A 17352-nucleotide genomic window follows, 5' to 3' on the forward strand; every position below is an offset into this window, starting at 1 on the left:
AAATCAATTAACCAATAATAAAAGTAGGGAAAAGGGTAACCTATTATTTATCTATTATCTCTCAAATACTATTTAAATGAAATGGAGTGGATTAGTCGGTAATAAAAGGTGAGGAAAGATTTCTCTATACAGTCGAGTCCCGACTTACGCGAGGTATGCGTTCCAAGACCCTTCACGTAAGTTGAAATTTCGCGTTGTGGAAAAGGGTATGTGTAAAAACTTTTATAAACATACCCATACGATTAAAGACACTTGTAAATACCACCTCAAACTGTTAAAAACCATTTCTTAACTGTACATTACTGTTTCTTTAACAAAAACTTGAATTTTTATTTATTGTATTTAAAAAAAAAAACATTTTATTCAACATAAAAAACTGCTATGATGCAAAAAAATCAATGATCAATGGGAAAGGAAGATGTAAAATAAACCACTGTGGTACGCACATTATATAGTAAGAAAAACAAATGCACTATAGTTGTTGAAACTTGCTCTTTTTCTTCCTATCTTCACAAACTTAAATGAAACAGCGCTCTTAGGTGTCATTATATTTCATTAACTTTCCCATATAGAATGAAAAAAATAAATGGAAAATGAGGAGTAGCTATTTGTATAAGCGATGTTCAGACTAGTACGGTGTGGAGACTTCCGCCCTCAGCAATGCCAAAGGGATGAAGGTCCATTCACGAAAAAACCCTGATTTTTCATGTTGCTGGTGAAGAATTTGAGTTCGGAATAAAATTCTTTACCAGGGAAAAAATCGCGTTATAGCCAATTTGCGTAAGTCGGATCGTGTTGTAGCGGGAGTCGACTGTACATTAAAAAAAGTAAAGTCAAAAAAATTGTGAAAGGAAGTTTGTGGCGAGTCTGCATCCAGGAGACACCATAGTACCTACAGCTTTGAAATTTGGTACAGAATTACTTTGAGCCCCGAGGGTTTGCACCTGAGGTTTTTTATTTTAAATTTTGAATTAGGTTTTTTATAATCAATTTTTTAAGCGAAAATTATGTAAATTGCCTATTAACGGGATGAAAGATATCCCACACCTCTTGAAATTCTATGTCGTTTAAAAGAATTTTGTTTTTCTGCATTGAATAAAGCTTGTTCCAACTTTTTCAATGAACTAGAACAGCAGATATAAGGGTTTCTACTTCAACAGAAAATCTTAGGCTCAACTCAATTCAAGTCTTTAGCTAAAGAGCAGAATATATTACTGGAGACCACGTGTTTGAAAGCACCTTTTAAAACATACAAAACCGCTATTTTGCAATGCTCAGGATCTGCTTAGCACCTTTAGGTCTGCAAGATAGAACAAGTTAGTTTAAAACTGGAAAGGGGGTGCTTATTATTCCAAACGGAACTCTTTAAGCGTTTTAATCTGATTCTTTCTAACTGACGATTTAAATCTTTGCGAATCAAATAAGATTGCAAAGCTTTCTTTGGGGGCTGGCGAGTGTCAGTCAGCAAGTAGGGGACGGAGCCCCCTAGTTTATTAAACGAAAGATGATGAAAGAAAATGAAAAATAGTAATAAAAAGTTTCTAAATAACGAGTTAAAAAAATTTGGGCAAAAAGACTCAAATATTTTCAAATGATAACTTGCATTGGCTAAAAAAAGTCTTCAAAAATATAGCCTTAGTGAAAATAGGTAGCTTATTAGCTTATTTTCACTTAAAAAAGTCACCAAAATCGCCTAATACCAAATAAAAGTAGATAAAGTTGCATTTATGTAGCCTGAGCAACCCTTATTAATTCAGACTACAAATACCAACCAGTAAACAAAACATCATAAATGTTTTAGAGGTATTGCAGTATTTCTGAAAATGAATCAGTTAAAAGTAGAACTGCATAAACCTTGACTTTTTTTCGAGTGCTGTTTGTTAAGTTGTATCACTTCTGTTTCAAGGGTATGAAATATCTAGAATGTTGAAGTTACATCACATTAAATTAAAAATTTTTTAGAAGATATAAGAACAAAAACTAATTTTTCAGCATTTGTACACACAATATAGCACATAAACATTACCGCGCTATGACGTTTTGCTTCATGCCTATCTCCACTCAGCCACTCAAAAGCTCTTTTTGCTTCAAACTCGACATATTCAGCAGTATAATTTGCACTAACTAACGCAAGTCTTCCAATAGCATAGGCAGCCAGTTCCATCACTCCAGAGTCAGACGAGGGCAAAAGATTACGCAAGTAATTAACAAAACGACTGGTACGAATAGCAGTGTTTCCCACATTAATTCCAAGTAAATTCACTAAAAGATAAAAAGCACTCTATTACACTTGCCTCAATAAATATACTAAAAAATAAAGTAAATAATGAAATAGAAAAACTTTAAATATTAGTTCACTTGTATATAAGCAACAAGAGGTTAGTGTTTTTGTAAATGAACAAAAAACTGAGATTGCTAAAGAAGAAATTTTTAGTAGGTACTTTCAGCGAGAAATTTTAATCTGGATAAACCCTTATTGTAACGTTCATACCTGTCTGAGATTCTTTAATAAATAAAAAATAATAATCGCACACAAAACAGTGGGATAGCTAGAAACACCTCAAGGGGGATGTCTTGCCTAAAATCAGCCAACTCTCATATGTTAATTGAAGCACAGATAGTTTGATTTAAATTCTACATATGCAGTATTAGATAAATTAAATTAATGAAATGAAAAAGGTATTATAAATGGAATAACTTTAATTTTAATTATTACAGCTTAATTTTGTGCTTCAAGCAGGGATCCAGACCCGGGGACCACCCACCCCTTTTTCGACACCACTAACACAAAGTGCATGTTTTAGTGTTTTAAGTTAAAAAAAAAAGCAGTCAGATTGGTTTGATTCAACAAAGAAATGTTACTCTAAAAAATATTTTTACTAATTTGGTAGTTGTTTTAAGCTGTTCAAATCTCAGGCATCAGAAAATGAGAAAAAATTACTGCTTGAAATAGGGTTGTACGCACTTGGAACATCTTACCAGATGAAGTCGTCTAATTAACAAAAGCATCATAACACAATGTCTATTTCTTGATTATTAGTGAATTTAAATATTTTGTAATTAAATTAATTAACAATTTAATAGAAAAACTTCAACTAATAAAACATATTTTAATAAACTTTTTGTCAAATGTTTTTGTAAGGGAAACACAGTTAACGATACAAAAGAAAGTGTCATGTGTGTCAAAACAATGAACATCCCCGACTTAAATCAGCAGACTATTTCAGATTTTCCGAAACTTGAAAAATCTATAATTTACTACAGAACAAATAACATTACCACTTTTAGAAAATAAAGATGAAATAGTTACCTATTGCTAATATTCCACCTTTTCTATCGTTTGCATCTGAACTGGAAACCATTTCAAATATATGATGGTTAAATTCATCTAAAAACACTGTCACGTCTTCAGTGCTCATTTCTCGCAACTCAGTAGTTATATAATGATGAAGGTCTCTAGTAGTTTTTAATCTTACTTCCTCATTTTTGCTCTTCAGTCCAGAGACAAAAACCTGCATAGCTGACGTTGCCGCCATCCTAAATTGCGAATGAATTAATTACTTCAATATGAACAAGAATTTAAACATAACACTTTTGAAAAACATGAATTAAGAGTCATTCTAGTCAAACTATTATTCATGAAACCTCCTTAAAATAAACTCAAAGGGACCTTTTAAATTAATTTGTTTTATTTGCAAAATAATAAATAACGTTATGTGTAAACACAATGTGACAGGGCTTGTAATGTTTAAGCAGTATTTTGTTTTAAGCGTGTTCGAATTAATGAGGTTTGACTGTATTACAGATAAAATTTCGAATAAACAAAATTTTCCCCATATTAGTTTTTGAGATGTCTACTCTATTTATGATGCAAATCTTGCTAAATTTATAACGTGAAGGTGACCTGCTGATTCCCCCCCCCCCCCTGTTCAAAACAGGACATGTAACAATTTAGACAACTACGTATATATTTAAAGGAAAAGCGAAACAAATATTTTTACAATTTGAACATTTGAGCTTATTACTAACAAAAAGAAAAATGAAAACTCAAACAGGAAGAATTAAGTACATTACATTTTTAATGCACAAGTTTACATGAGAACACATGTGGTGATGTTTGACTTTGCTTTAAGAACCGAGATTTACAATTGTATGTTTCCCCCAGTTCACAACTTTTTGAGTTAAAAACACTCTTTCTATCCTTAAAGAAATAGAAATGTTCATAGAAATGCTCTGTCAGTTTTACAGTTTTCCCGTGATAGCAAAGTATGTCTGACTGCATGATGCCATACACAAGCAAAAAGCAGTTAATTACTTAATGTAAGGTCCAGAATTTTTATTTCAAGGTCTGTTTTTTAAGAAAAATGAAATAATTTTGTAAAAAGTCAAATAATTTAAGGGAAAATTAAATTTAATTTAAAATGTTATACATAAAGTAATGTATAGGGGGGGGCAAGGCCCAAATCACGCCTTTGCAACATTGGGGGGGGATGGTTTTAGGAGTTTTTTTTTTTTTTTTTCAAGGGGAGGATCTCATTCTTAGGAGTTTCGTTGTTTTGGGAGGAGTGCACTACTGCTTTTGGCGGGGGATGAGTACCCCTAATGTTTCAAAATCTATTTACTATTCAACATTCCTCCAAACTGTTCGCATTAAGAGGTTTTCACTCAGAAAGTAAGGAAAATACTACAACAAGAAGTATTTGGCAAGTTTAGAGGTTCCCCCTCCCCCTCAATCTCTAAGGAAACAACTTTTGAGTTAAATGATTTTGCTAAAAATAAAATGAAATTTTACTTGTTTGCCTCTTAACAAGATATAATAAATATTAAAAGTGAAATATCCGATCCCCAATGTGGATGTTAAAAGATCTCGATTTTCAAAAAGATAGTTAAAAAGTATAAAAACAGCATATTAAAAATTTACTCAAGTAAAATTATTTTAGAATTTCAACAATCACAACCTGCCTGATCCTTACAGACAATGGCTCTTAAACATAGAAAACTGAAATTTTACTGTACTTAAAAAAAATTGCGTTAATGAATGAAAATACTGCTATTAAGCACAAAAGCAATAAGAAAGAACCGCATAAAATGAAACAGTATGTACAATACATATAGTATGTAGCAATAATAAAATGCAGCACTAAAATAGCACTGTACTGTACAGTAGATGCAATAATTATATTTGATGCACCTTTTAGTTCAAGCACATAGAAAATCAGTATATTTCTTTATTTGTCAGAAACTTTCTGATCTTCCTTCCATTTTCAAACTTTAAGTAGACAGCCCGCTTATGGGAAATTATTTTTCATCAACTTCATATTTAGACTGAAAAAGATGCGAAGTGGCGATTTGTACATTAACAATCCGATGTTTCGACTAGTACGGTGTGGGGAACTTCCACTTTCAGTGATGCTAAAGGCAAAGTCCATTCACGAAACTAATTGGTACCCAAGAAATAAGGTGATACCTAAGCCCTACACTTCCACTTCAAAAATTCGCGTGTTGAGGGTGAGGAATTCGCGTCAGCTACAAAATTCGTTACTCGAGAAAAACTCGCTATACTGTCATTTCGCATGAGTCGAATCGGGTTGTAGCCGACTGTTGTTAAAAATTGCATAATAAGCAGTTTTAGTTAAGCTTCATATTTCAGATAATAATTAATATTTAATTATGAATAGTAGTACTGTTTGGGATATTTTTCCTATTTCTTTATTTTTTTCTTTTTTACTGATTGAGTGTTGATATACTAACATAATAAAAGTCCATTAGTAAATGTTGTAACTTTTTGAGGTAATTCAGTAAAATTGAAAAATGCCTTCAAAAAAATTTTTTTTGAACGAAATGCTTATATTTCCGTAAGTATAAGAGATACTTTCACGAAAATATAAAAATAAATTATAGATAGTTTTTTAACTTCTTTCTGAAATTAATAGCTTCTTGCCAGCTATTTACAATGAAAAATGATCAAAAACATTTTTTTGTATCCTCAATTTGTTGCTGGTCCCCCAAATGAGTAGTAGACTTAATTTTTATTGGAAAATGACAGTTGGATTGTACCTTTTATGTGAAAAAAATTACGTATCAAATGGCTTTTTATTTCTCAAGAAATCACTAAAAATATGAATTTTTGAAAGTGTCCCAATACTTTTGGTCGTAAAGTGTATATGTACAATGCATTGATGAGAAAGTTGCGTTCTGAACAGAAATATTTTTCAAGCGAGTAATTTTTGAAAATTATTTACCACTATTCTATTCTTTCTAATATATATATACTACATAATGTAATAATAAGAGATTATAGACATTTTGGTTTTGTTATTAAAAGTTGGACAACAATCATTTCTTTCTGACAATATCAGTGAAAATTAAATACATTAATGACTTGCCTTGATGACCATTAAGAAAGATGTCAAGACTCAGTTGTTGAAAGAAATTAATTTTACCCATGACATACTTACATCAGTCATCTGTGTGTGTTTTTTTTTTTTTTTTTTAAACCGCCGTTTTTTATTATTTTGAAATGAAAAGACTTCAAATGTGCGAACCCAAATTTGGAAAACGATAATTAGCGATATTTTGGTCTGCAAAATCATTCGTATACATATCACTAGTTGGTACATTATTTCCAAGCTGTCAAAAATACATAACTTTTAAATTATTCAGCAATCGTACCGATCGTTGAAATGAATACACTGATCAAAGAAGAAAATATTTTCTAGTGTTACCTTGAACACAGCGTAAACACGTTGGTAGGATATTTCTCAAACTAAAGCTTCGAACAATTGCAAGCCATTTCCGGAACAAGTTTGAAAAATTCTTAGACGCTAAGATTTTTGCAATAATATTTAATTTGACTAAAGCAGAACTTTAATTCAGCTCAAAATTTCGCGAGTCGATCAAATTCATGATTGTATATCAATCAATCGCGCCTGTTGCTCATTTTATAAATAAACGTAATTTTTACTTCACTTCTTCTCAAAATTTTTGGTTAGAATGAGGTGATTCAGGGCGAACCCATGACGGAATTTATGGGCGACTCCTGCAGCGAAAAGTTAAAGAACCGTCAAGGACGCATATATCCTGAACCCAAATGGTTGATTTGATAACCACGCCTCCAAAAATTTAAACATAAGTAGTACTCATATTTTGCAATAGATGTCACCACTACTTTTCCACATTTTGCTAATTGGAAAAAGGGGGAAAGTTCACAGGGGTTCCATTATTAAAAGTCCCCCTTCTGATGTGAAATGATAATTTTTCTTCAACTAAAATGCGAGCATACCTTTTTAAAAAAAAACTATTCAAGTCTCTTTGGAATTTAAAATGATTCGCCAAAACGCATGAAAAGATTAACAGTAGCTTTAAAACTCAAAATAATCCTTCAACTGTATAGTTCATCGCTTAACGCAACAAACAACAACGTTACCGTAACCCTGCCCTTTAGCGAGTGAAGCAGTTTTTTTTTCCCCTGCAATTTAAAATGTTTCGCCAAATAAACAAACACTATTACAACAACGTTATAAAGAACAATCACAATTACCGTATTTTCCTGCGTATAATCCGCGGATTATCTGCTAAAAAAGGTAAAGTTTGTGAGGTGCGGATTATACGCAGCCGCGGATTATCTATGATTTTTTTTTTTCTTTTAACACCGACGCATTGAACCTCAATATTTTTACAGTAGGATTCACCGATCGAGACCGAGACCGTACGCCGACTGAATGTTGTTTATTTTACGAAGCATGCATGTTCTTCTTCGCTGCCTGCCTGTATGTTGGTTATTTTACGGTGCTTGAATGTTCCTCTTGGCGATTCAGGTCATGTAAAATAAGCAATATTACAGTGAAATAGGTAGCCATTTGCACAAGATTAGACCTTTTGCTCCTTTGTTTTGACTCTTTGTTTTTCAAGTAATTAGCGAACTATAATCAAGATTTCAAGAAGAAATCATTATATTTTAGATTATATTTCAGATTAATTTTGATTATGCGTTCAAAGTAGTTACGTTTTCAGTATAGTTGCTCAAATGGTATGTTAAATTCAAACTTTATCTTTTTACATCGTATTATCCGCCGCCGCGGATTATACAACGCTTTTTTTTCTTCAGGCCGATTTAGGACCTGCGGATTATAGGCCGCCCACGGATATACGCAGGAAAATACGGTAAATGATACGACAAATCAAATTATTTACTTAGTTAAGTAACTATAGTCAACCATAAGAACAAAACAAACGTTGAAGAAATAAGGAAAAATAAACCTAACAGAAAAATCCTACAAAATCAAATTATGTCCTTGAATATCGGAAAAAAAACGCATTTAGAAATCAGTTCGCTGAACACAACAGTTCCACAATTGCGTTGCCGACCATGCGGCATGGTTCCTCGCAGCCATCGACACTGTCGGTCAGCGCCCTCTCGGTGAGTTAACTTACCCCGCCATCTATTAGGAATTCATAGAACTAAACAATGAATTTACATTTCATTTGCAATTGAAAATATTTCGGTCAATCTGACTTTTTTAATAAAAAAATAGCCTATGGCCTTCCTCAATAAATGGATTATTCAACATAAAACGAATTTTTCAATTCGAATCAGTAGTTCCTGAGATTAGCACGTTCAAACAATCAAACAAACTCTTCAGCTTTATATTATTATTATGGATTTGAATTTACTTTTAATTTTCATTGTGTAATAATTTAGGTTTGTTCAGCGTTAGAATGCTCTAGCACAGAAAAAGCATGACGATAAGAATTACACGATAGAGACTTATTACTGTAACCAAATATCATAGCTAATACGAAAATTGAAAAATTCACACCCATTGAAAACTATTTTAGGAACAGCTTTAATTCAAAAATACGAAGTCTGAACTCTTATTATAGTAGCATGACACTCAAAACCAACTGAATATAAATTCAAACAGAAATTTAAAAAATGGCAAACGCCGTGCTTTTCGGAAATGAAATCTCCATTCAGAAATTTCGAGAATGCGCTCATAGTTCCATAAAGAAAAATAAACAAATTAAAATATGCATGGGATGAAATGCAATCAGGGGGAACCCAAAATATTTTAAATCCCAGTACCTGATAGTAACAGTCGTTTAAGATTGAAGAAAAGGAAAAAATGGATTAAATATATCTCAAAAACATCGTTCGGGGAGACGTCACTTGCCGTTTTCGGTGCTCTATGTAATTTCTTTCTCTCTTTTTTTTCATCTGTGTTGTATTATCTATAACAGTATCAAGACATTTTTTTTTAAATTTATATCGCAGCAGTCGAATTTCACACCTTTTTAGAAATTAAAACTCAATAAATTAAACTTGTGCTAGATTAACAACCTCACTCCTTCCATGAATTCAATATTCAATTTTAAATTTTAAACGCTTCGTTGCCATTATTTCAATTTGATTTTTGTACTCCAAAAGATTTGCTGAGCGTAGTTTTTTCTTGTTTTCACAAAAATCAAATTTATGCATTAAGTGGCAATTGAAGATGAAAAATGTGGCTAGATAATTAAATTAAAAGGTCTTTTGAAACGCCTCTTAATCCTGTTAAACTGAAAAGTGGAAGTTCTCCTTTTAGGGAAATGTAGTACTCAATTATTCTGATGAACAGAAAATTTTTAATTTTGAAAACCAGCGATTTTCAAAACAGTTCAAAAATTGTTTCTTTTCTTTTTTTTTTCAAAAGGATGTGTAACAAGAAAATTTAAACACATGTATTTTCAAATGGTGCATATAGTTTGGAAGAGAAATGATTATCTATTAATTAAAATAACCGCTACAAATATCGTGCACCGTTTTGGAAATATAGTAGTTTAAAAATTTTACCAAAAATTGCAAGAAAGAAACGGTGGTGAAGTTGCCATCTTTAGCAGGCTGTTTCTCTGGGGCCAGGAGTTTTTTTTTTTTTTTTTTCCGACGTCAAAGCTTTTCAAATTTAAAACTAATAAAAACTTATCTTCAACCTGTAACTTTTCAAGATAGATAAAATAACCTTGCAATATTGCTAATGGAAAATGAAAAATTCAAAAATACATACAGTGGCTCCCAAAAGTGTTCGTACACTTTGAAATTTTTTAGTAAAACCAAAACAACGCGAAACTAAATTCGAATATGAAGTCCAATATTTTATCACATCCTTCCTATGTCATTCTAAATACAACCCAGTAGTTTTTTCAAAATATTGACGGATCTTCTTTTTGAAATGGTTGACAAAACGAAGAGACAGAGAAATAACTCGTCACAAAAGTCATCGTACACTCAAATATTTTCGAATAAATTCATGCTTAAAATTATCATTTGCTGTTTTATCAACATTTTTGCATTGTGTTGACCCTTATAAGTCATTTGGCTTTAATTTTTGTTTATTTATTCCTTAATATTGTGCTTATTACTTTAAAATGGCTGGTATTCGTGAAAAACAACAAACACCATTCGAAATTTGAATTTTTTCCTCACGGTAGCGGTAAATTGGTTTGAAATGTCTTTAAATTAGTTAATTTATTCCATTCTATAGTAAGGTGCTTGATAAAATGCTTTAAAGAAAAGAATCGGACCGAAAACAAGGGAAGAAAAGGTCAACCGGCAAAGTTGACGAACCGTGATCAGAGATTTAAAGTTTAAAAAAATATGAAAATTACACATTTGAGTGCTGTAAAAGTTTCTACAGAATTAAATGAAAATTTTTACATTTAATTTTCACCTAAAATTGTTCGCGAAGTTCTCTGGTTAGCTCTATTAAATTGGACCTCTTCCCGCAGAAATTTTCTTGGTCATGCGAAAAAAAGAAAGCTTACGCTTTTCGTAGCAAAATCAATGATAAATAAGCTCAAAACGTTTTGGAATTACGTCTTACTTGCACATTAAAATGAGTTCAACATTTTTGGTTAAATTGTTGTATAATTGTAAATAGAAGAAAAAATTACGAACTGAATCTTAAGACTTAGTTATATCAGTTAATCAGGACGGTGGAGGTGTTCTAGTGTGAGGGTGCATATTAGCATCAGGACTTGGTAGTTTGGAAATTTTTGATAAAATAATGAATCATGCTGTTCCTTTAAATATTTTAAAAACCAATTTTGAAAATTTAGTCAAAAATTTGATTATTGGAAACAACTTTGTTTTTTATCAAGATAACGATAAGAAGCACACGGTTTTCAACGTTTGCATCTAGTGCCTCAAAAATTGTCCTAAAGTTTAGAAAATATCCCCTCAATCTCCAGATTTGAACTTAATGTAACATATTGAGAGATATCTGCAGGCTAGATTACGAAAATACGGCTTTGAAACGAAAATAGAGCTATAAAAAGTAAGACTCGAAGTGTGGTTGAACACTATGGTTGGTTACTATAAGATTACGCAAAAAAAAAAAGAAAGAAAAAAGAATGAATTTATTCCCAGAAGTTCAAAAGGTGTCATTGATACTGCATGATATTCTACTAAATAATAACTTAATAAAAAGTTAGATTATTCAATAAAATAATAGAGATTTTTAAAAGTGTACGAAGACTTTTGTGAGATAAAATTTCCGGTACTTTTTGGTTTTTGATTTAAAAAAAATTAAGTTTTAATATTTTTAAAAAAAATTTCATGTAGTTTTGTTAAAAATTGATCATAGATCTTATAATTAAATACCTATTCCGAAATATTAATTCTAACCAATGGATAGGGGGCCTATTTCATTGAAAGTCGTAGGTGTACGAAGACTTTTGGGAGCCACTGTATTTTGCCGAAATTATTGACGATTTTGCACACACACACACACACACACACACAAAAAAAAAAAAAAAAAAAAAAAAAAAACGGAAAGTTGTACAACTTGTTTAAGTAAGTTGCAGTTTTTTTTTTTTTCTCTCTTTTTAGTTTAAAAAAATAGGTTGAAAAATGAAAGAATTTTAGATGGATTTTTTTTTTTTTAAATAATGATTTAATCTTATCATTTTGTAAAGGCAGCCCCGACAGAATTCTCCAATCCCGGCGCATCTCCCCCCCCCCGAAATGTTTCTTTTCGCGTAAAACAGAAAAACGTGTTGCTGTGTGCTTTTTTTTATCCCCCCCCCCCCCCACCCGCCCCATTTCGAATGGCAGAAGAAAGAAAATAATAATGTAGTTTTTTATTTTTACTTTTGTAAATATTAAACAACAGAAATTTTAAAAAAATGCAGAGGCAATTCAAATTTTCCATGAGCTGCCAAACATATTTGAATGAAAATGAAACACTAATGTATACTACCTGCTATATTTGGGGAGTCTGCCATGAGCAGTACTTGAATAAAAGAGTGGTACAATCGATTCAAAGATGTTCAAACGTCAGTGGAAAGTGAATCGCGTTCAGGCAGGCCATCGTCACGCCGGAATGAGATTGTCGTTGAACAAGTGCGAACTTTTTTTTTTTTAAGTCGCCGAGGACCGTCGTCTAAGGGCTGTTCCTTTATCGGCCGTCGTCCCGTCCATTCCGTTTTTTGACATGACGGACTGCCGACGAAAACAGAGTAGCATTCACATACGGTCGCCGTACATCAATCACGTGGCTGAATTCACCCACCAGAAGAGCGCGCTGCTTGGCGGAAACCAATGAAATGCTGTCTTACTTTTAAGAGCGGTCAGATATCAAGGTTCTTCTGATTGAAACGAGTCCCGTTCACATCAAGATGGCTTCCTGTCATGGGATCCAGCAAAGAAAACCTGTTTCGGGTGGAAAAAATCGGCGCGGACGTGACGGACGGCCGATAAGTGAACAGCTCTTTACAGTCCGAGAACTAACAAAAGAAATTGGAGTCAGCATTGGGTCAGTACTTTCGATTTTAAATGAGGATTTGAAAATGAGAAGAGTGTCCGCGAAATTTTTTCCAAAGTTGCTGATAATAGAGCAAAAACAACTTCGCCTTGAAATTGCACAAGACATGCTGGACACTGCAAACAGTAACCCTGATTTCCTGAACACAGTGAACACTGGTGATGAATCCTGGATTAATAAATACGATCCGGAAGCCAAGATCGCAGTGGAAAAACGTGATTTATCCGAGACCAAAAAAAAAAAAAAGCAATAATAATAATAATTTCTCAGCTTAGTCAAAGTCATGTTAACAGCCTTCTGTGACTCCAGTGGAGTAGAACCTCTATAACTGGAGAAGCCGATGCATCCGCCATGTTAGAGCAATCGTACTTATCGCAAAAAAAAAAGGAAATACAGAATTTAAGACATTTCGTTGAACACTGCAGCATGCTAGCAAAGATTACAGAGCATTTATAACGTAATGGTAGTAAAATTATGAAAAACAAATCGGTATTAACCTCACACAAGCAAGCTCCATTTCCAGGCTGCAAAAGTCACTTCGTCGACTATCAATTACCTATTCCTTTTTACTTCCTTTTACAAAAAAGTACTGTATTTGCGAAAAAAATCTTCACTCAAAAATCGGTCTTAATTTCCGTTTTTCTCACTCCCGAATGAATGTTTTTTTTTCGACCCGACCACACGTGGATATATGCCTTAGGAACGTACAGACACCCGAAATATCCATCTTGACGACCCCCCGAGTTAATTACAACGAATTTTCTCGTGACGTCCGTATGTACATATGTGCGTATGCATCTCGCATAACTCAAAAACGGTATGTCCGAGGTTGCAATTTGGTACGTAGACTCCTAGTGAGGTCTAATTGTGCACCTTCCCTTTTGGTTGCATTCGGATATTCCTAAGGGGGTCTTTTGCCCCTTTTTGGGGGGAAATCATTGCTGATTTTGATGTAAACTCAAGTTGTGTTATAATTTGTCGGACACTTGGCGATATATCGCCAATCTTTTCGATTTTTTTTTTTTAATTTGGTTTCAATTTGGCTACTGTTGGTGATATTTAGAGAGTAAACAATTGAATAACATTAAAATTGCCAATAATGGGGAAATGACATTGAATTGGAGTAAAAGGAAGTCATGTGATGTACACGTCAGCTCGTTTATTTCTGCATCTGCTGGAAATCTGAAATACTTTCATGTGGAGCTGTTTGCACAATTAACAGCCGAACAACCACCCATTTGACTCAATTTAACGTATGCTAAAGCAGGGCCAGACTGGACCGTTCAAATGGTCCGCGCGATTAAACAAAACCGGCCCCCTGATCTATCACCCTCCCACCCCGCAAGTACACAATCTTGCAAGTTTAAAGGTTTTTAAAACATAGCACGAGAAAAGAGCAATGAAGCGAATGCAGGGACGCCGCAAAGTCAAAAACTTGGGGAGTGAGTTTGGCGATCCATTAATTTTTAACGCATTTTAACAGAGAGAGAGAAAGATTTCAGCTCCTGGTTTAAGAGGGTGTCATTACAAGATTGAAGTGTTAGCAATATAAACCTAATCGTAAGTGTAGTATTCTCTCAGAAATAGGGAATTCGGAGGTTCCCCCCCCCCCCCCAAAGTTTCCGAAATTGTAGTTTTATAAAAGCTGTTTTAGACAATCTGTAGTAGTGCTGTAGTGCTGGGGAGGGGGGGTTCAAGGTCCCTCGTCCAGTAATTTTTTTTTTTTTTTTGAAGTTGAAATTTTAGAAACACGCGAGCAGACTTCGATTATGACAGAGAGGGAATCTGGAATCTCCAAATTTGAAAATTGTATTTTTAAAAGCTCAGTTTTAGACGATCTTTGGTGGTATTGGGGGGGGGGGGGATATTGAAGCACTTTCTGAGAGTCTCTTCCCCGTATAATGTGCCGAAATTAGTCTTTTTGAAATTTCTCTATCTTGTGTACTGTTCGTGAGAGGAGAGGTTTGGAAGCCCCGACAATTTTTTGAATCTGAAATTCCAGAAACGTAGTTGTAGATGATCTCCAATGGTATTAGGAGAAGAGAGGGTTGAAGAGCTCTCCCCAAGAAACTGTTTAGAAGTGCCGCCCGTAAATGAAAGTTTAGACGAGCTTTAATGATTCGGAGGGGCGTTCGTTAGGTTTATGGGGGTGTGCTATCCTGGGAGTTTCTCGAAATTGAAGTCCTAAATCGCAATTGTAGGTTGCAATTATGTGGTTCTGCTACTCTCAAAAAAAGGAGGAGGTTCTGAACTCGTCGGATTTGTTTTTCCTTTGTACAATGTTCCATAAATACTCGAAGACACCTGTACCCAGGGGCGTGCACAGGGAGGGGGGAGGAACACCTGTTTCCTATTGGCTCGGGCTCGAGCCTGGAGGGGGCCCAATATTTTTGTAACTAACGGTGAAATATAGGGGTAAACAATATGGAGAGGGGCTCGGAAAAGTCATTTGTGATGGGCTCCAAAATAGCAGTGAACCCCCCTGCCTGTACCGATAAGGAAAAGTTTTTTTTTTTTTTGTTTGAAACAGCATAGTTCCTCGGCGGTCTAATGTTAATCAAGTTCAGGTTTGATGAAATTGAGGAAACTCTTCAAATATCATACTCACATTTAAATCGATTTGTACTTGATTAACTTAGTATGTCGTCTCACTTAGTGAACCGGGTTTTATGCTTTTTTTTTTTTTTTTTTTTTTGTTTAGTGGTGGCTTTTTTTTTTTTTAGTGATTCGTGCATTTGCTTTCGGAAAGCTAACTTTGATAAAGTTGAACAAATGACGAAGACAATTTTTTTTTGTACATAGTTACGCATTTGAAAAAGCCTTTATTCACAGTCGTCGGAAGTCTCCGAAACGCTCGCCGTGTTATTTACACCACTGAAACGCAAAAAATAAAAATTACTTTTAAATAAAAAAAATACCGCCTTCAAAAAATACCCAGGAACTAAAAAGCAAAAAATAACTGATTACGCTTACATTCTATTTCCTACCCGAACATAAAAATGAAATTTATTTTACAATTCCAGTACAAAATCAACTAAACGAAACACCGAATTATAAAATTAACTGATTTAAATTACTTTACGATGAATTGTTTTAAATATCTAACTAATTATATACGATCTCTTAATTTTTAATAACCTTTTGAAGTCGGGGCCTCCTATAAACACTACATAACGTAACTGACAACCCCCCCGAATCCTGAATTAAACACTAACTTAACTATACGCGAAATTAGTCTTTAAAACTAAACCTACTCAGTTACGTTAGGTAGTAGTTTATAGGAGGCCCCCGACTTCAAAAGGTCATTAAAAATTAAGAGATCGTATATAATTAGTTAGGTATTTAAAATAATTCATCGTATAGTAATTTAAATCAGTGTTTATTTTATAATTCGGTGTTTAGTTTAGTTGATTTTTGTACTGGAATTTTAAAATAAATTTCATTTCTATGTTCAGGTAGGAAATAGAATGTAAGTGTAATCAGTTATTTTTTGCTTTTTAGTTCGTGGATATTTTTTGAAGGCGGTTTTTTTTTTTATTTAAAAGTAATTTTTGTAGTTGTTGGTTGCAATTGTGGGGTTTGAAAACTCTCCCCTGGAATGCTTCCAAAATCGAAGCTTCATAAACACACTTCTATGTTACCTTTGGTGACGTAAAATGAAGGAATAAGGGTTATCCTCTCTAATTACTGTTAAAACTGCGGTGGAAAACCCAGCCCACGTTCTATTTTTCTTCTTCAAAACCATTGGACTGCTTTGGTTGGTTTGTACATCCTAGTACTTTTTGTCCGTCAATTATAAAGTCGTCGACGGGACCAATAAAAAGAACTTTCAACGTTTTTGACTAATGTAATGTACTTTATAGTGATACCTTAGCATTTTTTTTTCTATTCATAAAATATTTCGATTTTCGGTGGCTCCTGTGATTTTTTCCATTTGGCTGTGATTTTCGTGATGATATTTTATGTAAACAGTTAAAAATGTAAATAAGTCGTGGCCTTTTTAAGCTATTAATTTTATTCATAAATTCATTTTTTCAAACTGAATTTTGCTACGAGTTTACACTATACATACTCTTTTTTTTTTCGTTGAAAAACGTTTGAAGCGTACGTTCAGGAATCGTTAATTAGATAATCTTAATAGTACAGAATTTTGGATGATTCTATTTTAAGATTAATACACTATCTTTTACAATTCTGCATTATACCACAGAAACGTTTGGATAAATTACTTTAGAAGAACTTACGTCTTTTTATTAGTGGGCCACAATTCTTGAGGGAAAAGGGGACTTGGTAAAACTGAGGGGCGCCAGCGCAGTCGGGGGGGGGGGGGGAATGGGCACCCCTAGTTACATCATCTGCATATTAAGATATGCGACAAACACTATTGGACATCTTGAAAAGAAAATATTCCATCGGTTTATTCGATTAATAGATAAAGCAGGCGAGCCCATTGGGGGGGGGGGGGGGGCTTGATGCTTAGTACAATTGAAATTATAAGAGAAGTTATTTTAAAAGGAGTTTAGTCTCTTCAATAAAAGGTTGCGTTTTGGAG

The 17352-nt window shown here is 33.5% G+C and overlaps 1 protein-coding gene across 1 annotated transcript in view; it reads right to left on the minus strand.

The window, feature by feature from the left end:
- The window catches only part of LOC129229997 (serine/threonine-protein kinase mTOR-like), a 106697-nt gene extending 99808 nt beyond the window's left edge, over positions 1 to 6889 (minus strand). The window contains exons 1-3 of the mRNA XM_054864382.1: positions 6726 to 6889; positions 3311 to 3537; positions 2027 to 2262 (exon numbers count right to left, since the gene is read on the minus strand). Of these exons, the coding sequence (XP_054720357.1) occupies positions 2027 to 2262; positions 3311 to 3536 (462 nt within the window). The 5' untranslated portion in view covers position 3537; positions 6726 to 6889. The remainder of the gene's footprint in view (positions 1 to 2026; positions 2263 to 3310; positions 3538 to 6725) is intronic.
- Positions 6890 to 17352: the final 10463 nt, after the last annotated feature.

This window comes from Uloborus diversus, chromosome 9 (assembly GCF_026930045.1).
Source record: "Uloborus diversus isolate 005 chromosome 9, Udiv.v.3.1, whole genome shotgun sequence".
Lineage (NCBI taxonomy): Eukaryota > Metazoa > Arthropoda > Arachnida > Araneae > Uloboridae > Uloborus > Uloborus diversus.